This window comes from Thalassophryne amazonica, chromosome 8, assembly GCF_902500255.1.
Source record: "Thalassophryne amazonica chromosome 8, fThaAma1.1, whole genome shotgun sequence".
Taxonomy (NCBI): domain Eukaryota; kingdom Metazoa; phylum Chordata; class Actinopteri; order Batrachoidiformes; family Batrachoididae; genus Thalassophryne; species Thalassophryne amazonica.
In genome coordinates, this window is record NC_047110.1 from 25,222,535 (window position 1) to 25,241,275 (window position 18,741).

Below are 18,741 nucleotides of genomic sequence, written 5' to 3' on the forward strand. Positions count from 1 at the left end.
ATATCCTAAATCTGAGATTGTAAACTGAGTGATGTGACCAGTGGTTTGTTATTTTTGCTTGGTCATGCAGACTGAAACAGAAAGCAGTCGAAATCTTCTCCTCTGAGACACGGCAAATAAAGATGGATGACACACCCATAGTTAATCACACTGGGGGAAACAGGAGGCAAACTCAAAGCTAATAGGTTCTGCCATCTTCCTCTGACACTTTTGAAACATGATGCTGTGAAGCAGATACAGTAGATGTGTGGGAGTGGGAGGTATTTAATGTTGACGTGCTGGGAAAAAAACAAAACAAAACAGGCCTTTGGTGAAACATTCCAACCAAGTGCCTCCTCTGCAGTGTGAACTTTAAGTCAACTGCAAACTGATTCATTCAAATTCCATGAACATTTATGATGAGTGGCTCAAAGATCCTACTTTTTTTTTTTTTTACAATAAATTTTAAACTGACAAAATAAAATTTTGCTGGTTTACTTACACTTATTTATTAATTTGAATGGAAAAAAATCTAACTTTTCTGGTTATATTGTTAATTTTTTAACATTTCTATGCCACAAAAGTCAAATGTGACCCCACCACCACCACCACCAAGTTTCATTGAACAAACTATTTAGTTATAGAATCTCAAATTGGTATGATACAATTGGTATATACATGAAAATGCAACTGTCATGAATTAATGATAAACTGATTATAAAAACATTATTAACCCTCTGGAGTCCAGGGTATAATTGGCCATTTTTGACTACTTTCAGTTTTATCGTCATAATTTACCTTAACGAAACTGTTTATAATTGGCCATTTTTGACTACTTTCAGTTTTATCGTCATAATTTACCTTAACGAAACTGTTTACTTTGCCTTGTTTGGTGTCATTTTTTTTTTCCAGCACAACTACACCTGTGTGATTTTACAGTTTTTCTTTCATTCGGACAAACTGTATTAACACAGTGAACCTAAATTCACACAAAAACATAAAATCCAAATAGAAAAAAGTTAGTTTTTTCTGTGAAAACAACAAACATGTTTAAGAAACCATTTCTATAACTTGGAATGCAAATATAAATTGTAAATTTAAAAATGTATGTACAAATGTGAGAAACAGAAAAGTTATATAAAACTATTTACATGAAATTGCAGGAAAAGCTTCAGGGATTTTTCTGTACAGCTATTTACGAATGATAAGATACAACAAAAAATATCTGTGCTACTGCAAAAAGAAAAAAAAAAAAAACTATTGAAAAAAAACAACAAAAAAACAATTCCTATCCAATACAAGACCTCTCCTGTGTTGGACATCACAGGCCTGACACTTTGCCATTCCACCCGGAGGCAGTGTTGGCTCCTGAGTTTTGTCTTTGTAGGCTTTTTTTCCCTTCTCAATCTGATTAACATCCCCACTCATGGGTGTGGAGATGTTGATCAATCCATGTGGGGTCAGTGGTTTTCATTGGTTGATGCCATGCATTTCCCACCAGTAATAAAGGGGAAGACATTTGTTTTCCCCCCCACCAGAGGTAACAAAAGAGGTAGACATTCATGTACGCGTTGAAGGCAGCACTTCCACAATCAAATAGGTGTGCCTGAGATAATTTTTCTTTGGCTTAGGTCATATCTTTTCCACCAAATGATAAAGGGAAAGTCATGTTTTTCTCCTTGTAATTGCCCTAGGCAGAGAGGAAGAAAGCGGGAGAGAACCTCCCGTTCACACGCGTGCTGGAAGAAGCAATTGCACAAAGCGCCTCTCTACACATTACTGTAATATTCAAGTAAAAGCCTAGAGAAAATTAGAAATCATTATTCAAGTTTTACTGGGTCTATCAACATAATTTAACAACTGGTATATAGGTTGAACTCTGTACATTCAAACGGAAACTAAGAGCATGGGGAATTTGATGGGAGGACCGTTTAATCCAGTCATGTGACTTTGGCACATCTCCGTGGAGTTGGTGGTTACATAGTAAACCTGCACCCTCTGGGCTCTGTCTGGAATCAGTTTTTATGCCTATGTTCTAAAGTCTTTATGTGTATGAGATTACCAGCAGTTTTCTTCATGTACAACTGAGTATCATCAGCATAGCAGTGAAAATTGATCCCATAACATCATAGTATATGCCAAAGGGGTGCTACATGAAGGGAGAAAAGCAGGAAGCCTAAGATGGACCCCTGTGGAACCCTATTCTTCATGTTACCAAGGTTAGAGGCAGTGTTGTTGCACAGAACACAGTGAGAGTAACTAGTTAGGCAAGATGTCAACCATGCAAGGACTTTGCCAGTAATCCCAAAATAATTCTTCACCCTATCATATAGAATACGATGATCAAACAAACACAGTACTAAGCTCTAATGACACCAAAACCGTAGTGGTATCTGAGTCCATTGCAAGCAGAAGATCGTTTACCCCTTTATTGAGAGCTGTCTCCTGTCAGGCTGGATGGACAGGAATTACAGGAAACAAACAAACAGCTCTGGTTTTTAGAAGGCTTTACTGTTATGGATAGCAGAGGTCAGTACACGAGTAAACAGTCCAGAAAAAAACAGCAGTACAAGAATCATCAGGCAATCAGGTGTGGTCAAAGCAACAGGCTGGAGGTCAGGTACACACAAAGAGGCAGGCAGGACTGTTGTGTGTGGGCCGCTGAAGAGGAGGTACTGCTGGCCCATCACCACCAGAGGGCGCCCTGCCTGGAGTGCGGGCTCCAGGCACCAGAGGGCGCCGCCGCCGCCTGATGAGAGCAGCCAGGGTGACAGCTGTCACCCATTACTGGACACAGCTGACTTCACTCAGTACGGAGGTATATCAGCAGGACAGCGTCTCCACCTCAGTGCCGAGATATCACCTTGAGTTTAAGGTAATCACCTGTGCAACATATATCTGTGTGACGACACTTTATAAACTTTTCAGGACAGCGGAAGGCCAAGTGCTCAGATAAGTACTCACCTTTCCTGCTTCAGTGTGACAAGAGGTGGAGGCGGCTTTGCCCCTCTCATCTACCGGGTGCGGTCGCATCCCAACCTGTGTGTTTGTGTTCTTTCCCGCCAGCAGTACCGGATCCGACGAGCGGAGGCAGTGGCCACCTGGGGATTCGGGACTTGGCGGTTCCAGTACTTCTGGGTTTCGGTGGCAGAGGAGATCTGGGTGGTTCCGGTTCAACTAGGACGGACGTCTCCTACCTTCGGGCCTGCCCACAAGACACCAGCAGATTTCGGCTTACACCTCCAAATTGCTAATTGTTGTATCAGTTGTGCTATTTTCACAACAGTAAAACTTGTTCTTACTTTTCTCCATTGTCCGTTCATTGCGCCCCCTGTTGTGGGTCCGTGTACCTACACTTTCACAACAAGGACTATGGAACGCAGATACAGAGATGGAATGAAGACACAAGGCACGACAGACTGACGAGGGACAAACACACCCAGAGAGCTTGTATAACCCCAGGTGATAATCAGCAAATCAGAAACAGGTGTGCATGGAAAACACCAGAAACAGGGTGTGGCCAGAGAGAGAGAAACACCCATCACCAAGAACCAAGAAAGAGAGACAGAGACAGACAGACCCAAGCAGAAAAAAAAAAAACCCAGCAAGAGAATAAACAAACCAAAACCAATGAAATGCAAAAATAATTAACAGAACAACCAAACAAAAACTCAAACCCTGACAGTACACTGACATCTCCATGGAATGTTGCATGGCTCAAACAGATTATTCTCAGTAAGGTGGTCCATGAGCTGCTGTGAAAACACGTTTTCCAGAATTTTAAGACAAAATGATAGGTTAGATATTGGCTTATAATGTTTTAGTAGACGAGGGTCAAGATTAGATTTCTTAAGTAATGGTTTAATCACTGTGGATTTAGGAACACATTCCAAGATTAGTGACAGGTTATTAATTTCCACACAGTAGGCTCAAGTGTAGGCCGCAGGTCAAACAGTTTCACTGATATAGGTTTGAAAAGACACATTGTGCATTTAGCAGAAGTTACAAGTTTTGTCAGTGCACCCAGTGAAATAATATCAAATTCAGCAAATCTAGGTGAGGTATCATTGATGGGACCAATATCAGTACTAATACTTGTTTTTGTTGATCAAATGGGAGTAGTAGATCCATTTTGTAGCCATTAGTGTGTGCTTATAGTCCAGAATAGCATTGCACCATGAAAGGTGGAATATTTCTGTTGACCCCTAAAACATGAATCTGCTGCAAATCATGAATTATCCATAAAACTTGAATACTGAAAAAAATTGCTCACAAAATGTTTATGGACATCTCTCAAAATGTGAATTTCTTCACAAGTTGTCTTAAGTTTTGCACGTATTCACAGTTAATGGTCTTGCATTTCCAATTTCTCCACAAACGCCTTAGGGAAAAATCCACACTGTGTGCGATCACAGTGTAACATAATCATTTACAAATCGCCCAATTTGACCACCTTCCCCTCAAGACTCTCAGCTTCCCTCCCACAGTCCCGCCAACAACCAGGGTCAGGTGATAATGATGATGATAATAATAACATGAAAGTAACAATTATATAGGTGTACAGGTAATGTGTGATTTTTTTTTTTTCTATAACATATTATATTAGCTGATTAGCTGAACATTACCTAAAGATAGTGTTCAATTAAAAATCATAGCAATAGTTTGAGGCATTATATTTATTACTTATATTGAGTGTGCTTCTGACTAAGTTGTGTTATTTATGAGTGAAATGTTGTCTATAAAGCGTATATTAGCTGTCATGTAATAACTGACATTTGCTGATAATGTTTAGGCAATAATCAGACTAGAATTTTTTCTATTTGACTGTAAAAAATACAAACACACTTTAGCCTTTTAGCCAAGAATATGTAATTAATACACGATAATGCATTTCTGCTAAAACGTATTTACACTCAATTCTGTCAAAGCCCAAGCTGAATTTTTACGGTGTTAGATTTAACTATTTATAAATATTCATTGTATGAACATTTTAGTTCCTTCAAAACATTGCTGATTAGATTTTAAAGAATATAAAATGCGTATTAAACAACTACCATCACCATACCCTGGGTCCCTCCTCTGCACATGTCCAAACCATCTCAATCTGGCCTTTCTCACTTTGTCTCCAAATCCTGTCCATCTTCGTCACTTCCAAACAGAATCTCAACATCTTCAGCTCTGCCTCCTGTCTTTTTGTTAGTGCCACCGTCTCTAAGCCGCACAACATAGCTGGTCTCACTACTGTCTTGTAAACTTTCCCCTTCACTCTTGCAGATATTCTTCGGTCACAAATCACTCCTGCCACCTTTCTTCACCCACTTCACTCTGCCTCCACTCTCTTCTTCACCTCTCTACCACACTCTCCACTACTTTGTACAGCTGACCAAAAGTATTTAAACTCATCTACTTTCACCACTTCTACTCCTTGTAAGCGCACTCTTCCACTGGGCTCCCTCTTTCATACACCTGTACTCAGTGTTGGTCCTACTGACTTTCATTCCCCTTCTCTCCAGAGCATATCTCCAACTCTCCAGGCTTGACTCAACCTGGTCTCTACTCTCACCACAGATCACAATGGAGTACAACTCTTCTCTTGGCATCCTGTCATAAGCTTTCTCTAAATCCACAAACACACAATGTAACTCTGTCTGGCCTTCTCTATACTTCTCAGTCAGCACTCTGAGCAAACATTGCATCTGTCGTGCTCTTACTCAGCATGAAACCATATTGCTGCTCACAGATCTTCACCGGTTTTCTAAGCCTAGCTTCTATAACGCTTTCCCATAGCTTCATGTTGTGACTGATCAGCTTAATGCCTCTGTAGTTACAGCAACTCTGTACATCACCCTTGTTCTTAACCGTAGGTACCAGCACACTTACTTACAGCCCAGGTCATCACCCTTTCCTTTCCAGAGATCACAACATACAGTAGTGTTCAGAATAATAGTAGTGCTATGTGACTAAAAAGATTAATCCAGGTTTTGAATATATTTCTTATTGTTACATGGGAAACAAGGTACCAGTAGATTCAGTAGATTCTCACAAATCAAACAAGACCAAGCATTCATGATATGCACACTCTTAAGGCTATGAAATTGGGCTATTAGTAACAAAAAAAAAGTAGAAAAGGGGGTGTTCACAATAATAGTAGTATGGCATTCAGTCAGTGAGTTCGTCAACTTTGTGGAACAAACAGATGTGAATCAGGTGTCCCCCTATTTAAGGATGAAGCCAGCACCTGTTGAACATGCTTTTCTCTTTGAAAGCCTGAGGAAAATGGGACGTTCAAGACATTGTTCAGAAGAACAGCGTAGTTTGATTAAAAAGTTGACTGGCGAGGGGAAAACTTATACACAGGTGCAAAAAATTATAGGCTGTTCATCTACAATGATCTCCAATGCTTTAAAATAGACAAAAAAAAAAAAAAAAACCAGAGATGCGTGGATGAAAACGGAAAACAACCATCAAAATGGATAGAAGAATCATCAGAATGGCAAAGGCTCACCCACTGATCAGCTCCAGGATGATCAAAGACAGTCTGGAGTTACCTGTAAGTGCTGTGACAGTTAGAAGACGTCTGTGTGAAGTTAATTTATTTGCAAGAATCCCCCGCAAAGTCCCTCTGTTAAATAAAAGACGTGCAGAAGAGGTTACAATTTGCCAAAGAACACATCAACTGGCCTAAAGAGAAATGGAGGAATATTTTGTGGACTGATGAGAGTAAAATTGTTCTTTTTGGGTCCAAGGGCCACAGACAGTTTGTGAGACGACCCCCAAACTCTGAATTCAAGCCACAGTGAAGACAGTGAAGCATGGTGGTGCAAGCATCATGATATGGGCATGTTTCTCTTACTATGGTTTTGGGCCTATATATCGCATACCAGGTATCATGGATCAGTTTGGATATGTCAAAATACTTGAAGAGGTCATGTTGCCTTATGCTGAAGAGGACATGCCCTTGAAATGGGTGTTTCAACAAGACAATGACCCCAAGCACACTAGTAAACGAGCAAAATCTTGGTTCCAAACCAACAAAATTAATGCCTCGCAGATGTGAAGAAATCATGAAAAACTGTGGTTATACAACTAAATACTAGTTTAGTGATTCACAGGATTGCTAAAAAAGCAGTTTGAACATAATAGTTTTGAGTTTGTAGCGTCAACAGCAGATGCTACTATTATTGTGAACACCCCCTTTTCTACTTTTTTTTTTACTAATAGCCCAATTTCATAGCCTTAAGAGTGTGCACATCATGAATGTTTGGTCTTGTTGGATTTGTGAGACTCTAGTGAATCTACTGGTACCTTGTTTCCTATGTAACAATGAGAAATATACTCAACACCTGGATTAATCTTTTTAGTCACATAGCACTACTATTATTCTGAACACTACTGTATCTCTTCTTTGAGAAAGATCATATGCAAGGCTGGTGGAACATCATGTTGTAAAACTATAGTTCACCCACTATTTTTAAAATGTAAAGGGTAGTCACATGAGGAATCTATTCAGTCGATTGTTGATGTGGAGTTATTTAATGTTTTTGTTTTTAGCAGTGATTCATTATTTTTGCAGCATCTTTGCCTTATGAAAGCCTTAAAAATGTCTAATATTTTTTACATTGTACTGTATATTTGTGCCTTTGTGCATAAAAATAGTTTAAAAGTCTGCACTGAGTTGCATGCATTTTACCACAGGCTGACCAGAGCATTTCTATTAGAGGCAAATCAAATCATGAGCAATGAAATAATCCCACAGCACCATACCAACAAAAGCAATACAGCTGTGGTTGCTGTGGCAGTAAGCAAACAAGATGCATGCATTGCAGAGGAATACATCAGCTTCAGGCTATGTGTCTGAGGCCGATTTGTAATGCTGAGTACCTGTGCATGACCCCAGTGCAGAGACATGAACCAGATGTTTGAGTCCATAGCTGTTTATTTGAACAAAATAGGATAACAGGAATAAAAAGGCAAGTGTAAAGTGTCAGAATAATGTGAGTTAAACTTTTTCATCTCGTCGCGCCGCAATGACCAATCAGGGACTGAATATATAGTGACGTGGAGATGTCTGGAGTTTGACTGAAGATGTGAACATGTCCTGTATCTGGTAGCAGCCTGTGAGCAGGACTTATGTCTCTTTTGTCCTTTATTTCACAATCATGACAGAGTTTTAGGAGCAAGCAGCAGCCCCACAGCAGGGGGAGCGGAGTTTCTTTTTCTTTGTCTTTTACGTGCGCGCGCGAGCGAGTCGTCTGTGTGGAGAATATTTTATTAATTAACTACACAGATGTATAATAAAACAAATGGTAACTGGTTTCTAAAGACAATTATGACAGAGTTTTTTTGGGAATGAGCGAGGAGAAGCAAGCCGCGGAGTTTCGTTCTCTTTTTTTTTTCTTTTTACGCGCGCGCGAGCGAATCGTCTGTGTGGAGAATATTTTATTAATTAACTACACAGATGTATAATAAAACAAATGGTGACTGGTTTCTAAACACAATTATGACAGAGTTTTTTGGGGGGAGGAGCGAGCTGCAGCAAGCAGCGCAGTTTCTTTTTTTTTTAATTGTTTACATGTGCGCGCGTGAACGGGACAGTTGGTCCTCAAACTGGGTCCCACAGAGGCGGAAGGACCACTGAAAGTGGCCATCATCCAGATGCAGCTCCTGCAGCAAATAATGATACTCTCTGTATTGGGAGCTTTTCACAACAACTCGCTCTGTGTGATCAAGGTCCGTCATGATGATGGATGCCGAGCGGAATGGAAGCTCCTCCTATTTGATGATGCACCGGGGCAAATTTTTGAAGCGAAAGTCCACCCAAGCAGAGCGACACACCGGGCAAAGGAGGCGCGTCCATCGACACGCGATCCCCACCAATTTGTAGCGTCTGATCGCGCCCGGTGTGAACGCGGCGGAAATCCGTGAAGTAGCGCTATTTTTTACACTTATTATAGATGTTTTAAGGCTGTAAAACCCCTCACTACACACTTTTCTCAAACAGGCATTAACATTTTCTCACTTTACTCTCTTGTGTAAACACTCTTTTTTCTTCTGTGCGAGAAGATTATAAACAGACACACGCAGAACACAATGCGCGGCTCTCCCTTCACTCACTGCCTCCGGGGGTACGGATGCGGGACCCGCAAAGAATCCAAGTCCTCTCTCGGTGGCCACGGAGCTCTGTGGCTACGGTCAACATCCGGATCAAAACAGCGAGCGTAGCCTCTGGACCTGTTGCCAGATTTGGCGCAATTCCGCACAGCAGACAGGAGGGCGGCGGTGTGATTGGCAGTGAGAGCAATCGCGGTGATTTTTAAAAAAATATATTTTGTTAGTCAAGAGAGGTGGCGGATCACGGATCCAGTATAAATAGCTGGCGGAGCCAACGTCAGAGGTTCCGGAGCACGCGTCCAAGGTTCTGGAGCGCGCTCCAGCTTGCTCCCCCTCAAATTAAGCCCTGGGCACACGTGAGATGAACGACAGAATCCAGGATGGAGGGTCACTGTGATCAGTATAGTCCAAATAGAGCTCCCTGATTGGAAAAAATAACACATCAGCGGTATTGCAGAGGCCCGGGACTTTGGTGTCCTCATCAGTATCAAGGATTCTGTCCCCTTCTGCATTGGAGAGAAAACAGTCCTCAGAGTCGGTGCAATCGTCATCCAATTTTGGCAAAGCGGGTTTGGCTGGCAGAGCTCTATTGAGCTGAGTATTCCATTAACTTTAACTAGTAATGACTTCATGACTTTCTTTGCTAACAAAATTTTGACTATTAGAGAAAAAATTACTCATAACCATCCCAAAGATGTATCGTTATCTTTGGCTGCTTTCAGTGATGCCGGTATTTGGTTAGACTCTTTCTCTCCGGTTGTTCTGTCTGAGTTATTTTCATTGGTTGCTTCGTCCAAACCATCGGCATGTTTATTGGACCCCATTCCTGCCAGGCTGCTCAAGGAAGTCCTACCATTATTTAATGCTTCAATCTTAAATAGTATCAATCTATCTTTGTTAGTTGGTTATGTACCACAGGCCTTTAAGGTGGCAGTAATTAAACCATTACTTAAAAAGCCATCACTTGACCCAGCTATCTTAGCTAATTATAGGCCAATTTCCAACCTTCCTTTTCTCTCAAAGATTCTTGAGAGGGTAGTTGTAAAACAGCTAACTGATCACCTGCAGAGGAATGGTCTATTTGAAGAGTTTCAGTCAGGTTTTAGAATTCATCATAGTACAGAAACAGCATTAGTGAAGGTTACAAATGATCTTCTTATGGCTTCGGACAGTGGACTTATCTCTGTGCTTGTTCTGTTGGACCTCAGTGCTGCTTTTGATACTGTTGACCATAAAATTTTATTACAGAGATTAGAGCATGTCATAGGTATTAAAGGCACTGCGCTGCGGTGGTTTGAATCATATTTGTCTAATAGATTACAGTTTGTTCATGTAAATGGGGAATCTTCTTCATGGACTAAAGTTAATTATGGAGTTCCACAAGGTTCTGTGCTAGGACCAATTTTATTCACTTTATACATGCTTCCCTTAGGCAGTATTATTAGACGGTATTGCTTAAATTTTCATTGTTACGCAGATGATACCCAGCTTTATCTATCCATGAAGCCAGAGGATACACACCAATTAGCTAAACTGCAGGATTGTCTTACAGACATAAAGACATGGATGACCTCTAATTTCCTGCTTTTAAACTCAGATAAAACTGAAGTTATTGTACTTGGCCCCACAAATCTTAGAAGCATGGTGTCTAACCAGATCGTTACTCTGGATGGCATTTCCCTGATCTCTAGTAATACTGTGAGAAATCTTGGAGTCATTTTTGATCAGGATATGTTATTCAAAGCGCATATTAAACAAATATGTAGGACTGCCTTTTTGCATTTACGCAATATCTCTAAAATCAGAAAGGTCTTGTCTCAGAGTGATGCTGAAAAACTAATTCATGCATTTCTTTCCTCTAGGCTGGACTATTGTAATTCATTATTATCAGGTTGTCCTAAAAGTTCCCTAAAAAGCCTTCAGTTGGTTCAGAATGCTGCAGCTAGAGTACTGACGGGGACTAGCAGGAGAGAGCATATCTCACCCGTGTTGGCCTCTCTTCATTGGCTTCCTGTTAATTCTAGAATAGAATTTAAAATTCTTCTTCTTACTTATAAGGTTTTGAATAATCAGGTCCCATCTTATCTTAGGGACCTCATAGTACCATATTACCCCATTAGAGCGCTTCGCTCTCAGACTGCGGGCTTACTTGTAGTTCCTAGGGTTTGTAAGAGTAGAATGGGAGGCAGAGCCTTCAGCTTTCAGGCTCCTCTCCTGTGGAACCAGCTCCCAATTCAGATCAGGGAGACAGATACCCTCTCTACTTTTAAGATTAGGCTTAAAACTTTCCTTTTCGCTAAGGCGAAAGTTAGGGTTAGGGCTGTATCGGGTGACCCTGGACCATCCCTTGGTTATGCTGCTTTAGACGTAGATTGTGGGGGGGTTCCCATGATGCACTGTTTCTTTCTCTTTTTGCTCCGTATGCATCACTCTGCATTTAATCATTAGTGATCGATCTCTGCCCCCCTTCACGGCATGTCTTTTTCCTGTTTTTTTCCCTCAGCCCCAACCAGTCTCAGCAGAAGACTGCCCCTCCCTGAGCCTGGTTCTGCTGGAGGTTTCTTCCTGTTAAAAGGGAGTTTTTCCTTCCCACTGTTGCCAAGTGCTTGCTCATAGGGGGTCGTTTTGACTGTTGGGGTTTTTTATAATTATTGTATGGCCTTGCCTTACAATATGGAGCGCCTTGGGGCAACTGTTTGTTGTGATTTGGCGCTATATAAGAAAAAAGTTGATTGATTGATTGATTGATTGGTTGAGGTATGGCTAAGGATTCCACATCCAGTCCGGAAGCCTACCTGCCTCAAAAAGATGATCCAAATACCCAGTTGTTGGCTTCAATCAAGTCCCGTGCCTCATTTAAAATCCTGTACCTCTTCCCAGGGGTGTAAGTGCCATGAAAACGTTTTTGATTTAAGTCATTAATGGTGTTTGCTGTACAATCATTTTACCCTGGCAAAAGAACAATCCAAGGACATCATTAAAAGCCCAAAATTACTATCACAGTCATGTCCATGATGTCCACAATGTCTGACCACAACTGCAGGTTGGCGGGTCAAGTGAAATCCAAGGATTACAATGCATTACAAATTTAAAGGCTTTTGCCAATTAATCATATCAGAAAAACATTATTAATCAGCACAAAATTAATGAGAAATATTATACTATTTAAAAAGGAAAAGGTCATAGAAGAATGCTTGTTCAGTTTTTTTTTTATGACAATTACACTGTTAAACAGAACACTCCATTTTAATACAATAATTAAGTTAATGTAACTCAAAATTTGGAAAAAAAAAAGTCACTCATTTCATTAATTAAACTCAAAAATGAATTGTTGTCATAACAACTCAGTTCCTTTAAGTGCATGTAAAGTTTTGGGGCATTTAAGTGTTGGTGAGATATTTCCAGTGCATTCCATTCATCATTTTAAGTGAGTTCATGTAACGGAGGCCAGCAGGTGTCACTGTGCTTATGTAGTTAGTAAACCTCACTCCCAACAGCTCAAAACAGAGTCCGACTTCCATGCCGGAAATCGGGAGTTCGTGTCCCGAGGGGAGAGAATGGGCGGAGTCATAACAACAACGCAGAGTGCAGCCGCTACATTTATACCATTATTTATACCATTATGGAAAACTGCAAGTTGTATATATGGGCTACCAAATAGCATTTTATACATAAACTAGATTTACATACATTTAATTAACTATAAATTTAAAACTTTAACAATTACATTTTTGAAAATTATTTTATTTAAGTTGGCAAACTCAAATGGTTTAAGGCAATCAGTTTCCTCAAATCTTTTCAGTTCAACTAACTCACTGAGTTTTACAGTGTAGTAAACATCCTCTCAGCTTTGGGAGCTTGCAGTGTTGTATTGCTTGATGAACACAATTGTCACTGACATCAATAGCAAAAATTTTAGTCTTGGAATATTTACGCAGTGTGTTTATCAAAATAAGATCAAGCAGGGTGTACTTCTGTTGGCACTTGTGGTTTGGACGTGTTGGACATTCTATATCTTTTGTAAGATTTATTGAATTCCAGGTTAAAATCACCAGCAATAATACATTCCTCACTATCTAGACCACACATATATGAAACTAAACATAAAAAAGACTCACAAATTTCATGTGCCTTGAAAATGCTTTGATATTTCTTGAGATGACAAAGGAATCGAACCTTTATTTTCAAGGCAAAGTCTGGAAAAATGAGCCTTCAGGCCATAATAAATAGTCCTGTGTAGCCTTGATTTTTGATTATTTCTGTCCTGAACCACTTTTTCCTTGAGTGAGACACAACCTTTGGACCACATTTATTCCTGGTGATTAGTCGAATAATGATCAACCAGTTGAAATACCTGAACCACAGTCCTCAAATGACAGATTGTTGGTGTTTGTCTTTGAGCTCCTCCTGAGTGCTTGGGGTTGTCAAAGCAGACTGAGTTCAGATCCACCTTGGGGTTTAGCATAATTCTTTGCCAGATGCCCTTCCTGACACACCTTCAGGTCTACATACACAGAGAAGCACACAACACCTGGTCTTCCAAGTGTTCTTCCAGGAATTCATTAATCTAGACCTACTCTGCTTCACTTCTGAGATATGATGGGATTAGGTGTGCATATAATGCAGGATGGCTGTAACTCACAGACTGTGATTCAGAATAAAAAAAGCACCTAGTCCATGAGCCAGTCATGAATATTGACCTAATCTGTACCACTTAAGGGGAAAAAAACGACACTTAAGACCCGTTTACACATAGACGGTAAGAGCTCCCGGAAGCATCCCGGAAGAGCTTTTGGCCGTCTTAAGGATCAAACGCCGTTGGTAACGCCAGCACTAGGGGGCGCGGCTTAATTCCGGCTTTACCGGGAATCGTTGAAAAAATTATTCAACATGTCGAATAATTCCGGGAGCGCTCCCGGAGAATTCGCGCGACGACGGAGACAACGCGAACAACGGCGTTTGATACTTTTTAATCGCCGTTTCATCCTGCCCCTTCCTGTAGTGCCGCAGTTTACACCGCCGTAATTGGCGGCCGGCATTGTATCCCTAACCAATGGTGTGTAAAACGGCAATAGAGCCCACATCGGCGTCCTCAACGGTTAAAATGGCGTTTCAAACGGCCAATAGGCGCCGGTCAGTATAAAAATGCTAGCGTACTGCATGCACTCGTGGCCAGCTCCAGATATTTTTGCAGAGAAGCTCCAGTATGCCTCCTAAAAGAAAATTGGCAGCGGCAAGGACTTACCAAGAGGTCTGGTTCAGAAGCAGATGGAAGGCCTGTGGTGGAGACGGAGCAACACGTTGAGGAGGGGAAAAGGAAGGAGAAGAAAAGGCTGAGGATGATCTCCCTCCCCCTGCAGTGACAGAGGCATGTATTCCTGCTGCTTCAGCCTATTATACTCTGGGGGCGGTGCCTATATGCAAAAGATCCTGGAGTAACGCAGGATTTACCTGGACAAAAACCTGGATATTAACCAGCGGTACACAGGGCATTATCGGCGGCAGCAGAATACCGCCGTTCTCATGCGCGTCTTAACCTGTGATTGTAAAGGATAGACCTGGGTATTAACCCCCGTTGCCTGACGTGTGCCAGATGCTACGGCGTCAAAACGCTGCTTTATTTGGCGCATTTAGCGGTGTTTTGCGGATAGTACGCCCCTTTCCACCGCGAAAACAGCCGGAACTACCACGAACTTCGGTCTACGTACTGCCCGCCGACAAAACCGTCTATGTGTAAACTAGGCTTTAGAATCCAGCCTCAGTGTATCATGGCCTACACAAAAATGTATGATAGCCATCCCAGGGTGGTAGCCTTAGCCAGGTAGGGGTCAATGGAGAATTACACAGAGGTCAAACTTTAAAAATGCTCCAGTCATGTTGAAAACTACATCACATTATTCTTCTGATCATAACAATTCCAAAAAAGTATAGTTTGGACTATCTATGACGGAATGTTCTGGAGTTATGGGGTAAAAACAGCAAAATGGTGACAAAGATCAGTTTGTACAGGGGTCAAAAGTTAAAGTTGCTCCAATTTCAGCAAAAATGATCAATACATGGAATAGTTTTGACTGTGTTGAATGCTTTGTCTCCAAAGTAAAGGTCAAACAAGGTCAACATCCATTGAATTCTATGACATGTGACATATGTTACCCTGTAACATGATATCTAAGCATGACAGATGGTGCAAACTATTCCTTTTTAGAACCTTATTAACTCAAACAACTGTATTGGAGCAACTGTAATATTTGACCCCTGTACAAACTGAAATCGACCTTTGTCACCATTTTTGCTGTTTTTACACCATAACTCCAGAACATTCCCTCATAGATTGTCCAAACTATACTTTTTTGGAATCGTTATGATCAGACAAGTAATGTGATATAGTTTTCATCATGATTGGAGCATTTTCTAAGTTTGACCTCTGTGTAATTCTTCATTGACCCCTACCTGGCTACAGCTACCACCCTGGGATGGCTATCATACATTTTTGTGTAGGTCATGGTACACTGAGGCTGGATTCTAAGTATCGTTTTTTTCCCCTTAAGTGGTACCAAAAACCTGCTTGGCCCATGGACTAACTGCTTTCATTGTCAATATCATTTGTGGCAATAAAGTTTAAAATTTTGTGTCGCATGTCACATTGTGTGTGCATGAAGATGTTTTAGTTTATTTTCAAAAGGTTTCCTTATTTTTGTCTTTGTTTTCTGCCTTCAGCATTACATCCTGGCATTCGGAGGCATCATTGCAATCCCCCTAATTTTGGCTGAGCCCCTTTGCATAAAGGACAACAACGTCGCCCAAAGTCAGCTCATCTCCACCATATTCTTCGTATCAGGAATATGCACCCTCCTTCAAACGGTTTTTGGTGTCAGGTAACACATTTTGGCCCACCCCCAGACAATCAAAGAGAATCAGGACAGGGACATATACAGAGAATATAACTTAAAATATTTGCACATAATGTACACACTTTTCATCGCACATTCAGAAATGAATTGTAAACAAGAGCAATCAGAGATTTCTGGTGTCCTCCAACACTGGATCACCTCCAAATTCAGTGGAGTCTTCCATCCCCTAGTATCTATCTGTGGTGCAAATTTTGTGAGAATCTGTGAAATAGTTTTGATGTAATCCTTCAAAGCCTATATAAAGTGAAATTTGATCCAGAATCCATATCCAGATCCAAATCACTTCCAGAATTTAATGGATTCTTCCATGCCCTTATATTTATCTGTGGTGAAAATTTGGTGACAATCCGTGCAGTAGTTTTGACATCATCCTGCTAACAGCAATCCTTCAAAGCCTATATATAAAATGAAACTTGATCCAGAATCTGGATCTGGATCACCTTGAAAATTTAATAGAGTCTTTTGTGGCCTAATATCTATCTGTGGTGAAACTTTTGTCAAAATCCGTGCAGTAGTTTTGACGTAATCCTGCTCAGAGACAGACAAATAAATAAATAAATGCCAATGATTTTATTACATCGTTGGTGGATGTGAGTGAAAGTGACAAAAATGAAATGATGAAAATGCAATGATAAATTGTCAAGTAATTTGTTTTTTTGGAAGCTGAGTTCATTAAAGTTAAATATTAATGATTAAAACAGAGCTGTGTGTCACATTTTTCATTGTCTTCCCTGTTGACATGTGGCAGCTTCAAGGTATGGTGCTTTCGGTACGGCATCATGCCCAGACTGTAATGACTGTTCCTACTATATGACTTCCCTGTGTCACAAGTGGAAGTTATGGAGAAGCTGTTGAGCAAATTTCTGCAAAAATGGCTGGGTTTGCCCCCTTCCTTTAGCTCTGTGAATCTGGATGAGCTCCACTTACCATTTGATCAGTGGTTGAAGAATTCAAAGCCACCAAGGCAAAAGCAGTCAGCACACTGCTCCAGTCCAAAGATGGGAAATTCTGACATGCCAACAAGTCCATCAGATGTGGCAGGAAATGGAAACCACAAGAAGCAGCAGTGGATACAGAAGCATAATGAGAGATCATCAGATGAATTGGAAACTTTAAATTGACCATAGGTGTGAGTGACGGTGTGAATGAGTTTGTCTGTCTATATGTGGCCCTGCAGTAGACAGGTGTCCTGTTCAGGTTGTACCCTGCCTCTCGCCCTGTGTATGCTGTGATAGGCTCCAGCCCCTCCCCGTGACCCTTGATTGGAGTAAGGGGATATAAAAAATTAATGAATGGTTTTGCTTTACTGTATATAGCTTTTAAACTTAGAGTGGTCCTAATACAGATCTTCTGCCCTTTCTCTGAAAAACTCAGGTGCAAATGGTCTCATCTTCAGTCTCCTCCCACCACCCTATGATTGGTCTGTTTATACTTGGCTAGTTTGAGATCAGAAGGGTAATTTTTGAAGTGGAAAATTACACTTAAGCTGATCATACACTCTGAAAGTGTACCAATGTTTTTGTTAAATTCCTACTCAAACTACACATGTAAATTGCATGCGATGTTAAGGGCCCCGTCACACTAGAGCAGTGATTTTCAACCTTTTTTGAGCCGCTGCACCCTTTTTATATTTACAAAATCCTGCGGCACACCACAAACCAAAATAATATTATAATTCTATTACCTCTGGTTTTGCGCAAAATCCAATTATCGCAATAGAAAATCGATACAGAAAACACTGCATTTCGAAAATCCTCAAGCATTTTGCGCTCTGATCTCAAGTGTTTTTTTAGACGTGTCGACACTTTTATTCACAATAATCTGCCACTCTAATATTCATGGAGTGCAGAGGCTGCCTTCAGCGAACCCAGTTGTGAGCAAGAAGGCCCAAGTCTGACCACGGTGACATCAACGGAGGTCAGGCCGCCTTCCCCGCACACCTCCACAGCCAACGCAGTTTCTCCTTCCCCAGAGGAGCCTTGCTCCGTGAACAGTTAAGATTCACGCTTTAATCAGCAACCCGTAACCATGGAGACACACAACTGCTATGTGTGCAAGTATGTCTATTATACTATAGTACAGCGCTTTGCTGCCATCTACTGGAATAAAAGAGCATTACATCATCTGCCACACTATTACAGCACATACACCCGATAATGGCGATATTTGATAATTGCCCACGGCACCCCTGACGATCGATCACGGCACCCTAGGGTGCCGCAGCACCCCGGTTGAGAATCACTGCACTAGAGCATGAATGAGCACGAATGCCGTACGAATCAGCTGAATGGGAAAAACAGCATTTGAGCCGCATTCGTACGGGACAGACATTTGTACAGCCATGTACGAATACCCAGAATGTGCGTCGAAGCCGCCTCAAGTGATTCGTGCACATTTGGAGTGTAGCAACTCCTGAATCCAGATCAAGTGCCCAGAGTACAGGTTGAATGTGGATACAGCACGTAACACAAAAAAATAAAAACAGAAGAAACAAAAAAAGACAAATAATTAATAGAATATAGCACAAAACCCCACAATGGCGGCAGAATGCAGCAAGAATATGCAGAGTGCCCCTCCAATGCCATACATGCCACCCGAGGTCTGGGTGGAAGGCAAGCAATGGGAGGGGCATGGCAGAGTGACCGCTGTGGTCCGCACATCTGAAGATCTGCAGTGTTCCACTGCTGGATGTCGAAAGACATCCAACCCATGAGCTAATTACATGTCAGTTCATGGGTTG

At 41.2% G+C, this 18,741-nt stretch overlaps 1 protein-coding gene across 1 annotated transcript in view; it reads left to right on the forward strand.

Moving 5' to 3' along the window:
* si:dkey-106n21.1 (solute carrier family 23 member 1) overlaps positions 1–18,741 on the forward strand; it is a 228,439-nt gene that overhangs the window by 35,373 nt on the left and 174,325 nt on the right. Inside the window, 1 exon segment of the mRNA XM_034175892.1 lies at positions 15,808–15,965. Coding sequence (XP_034031783.1) covers positions 15,808–15,965 — 158 coding nt within the window.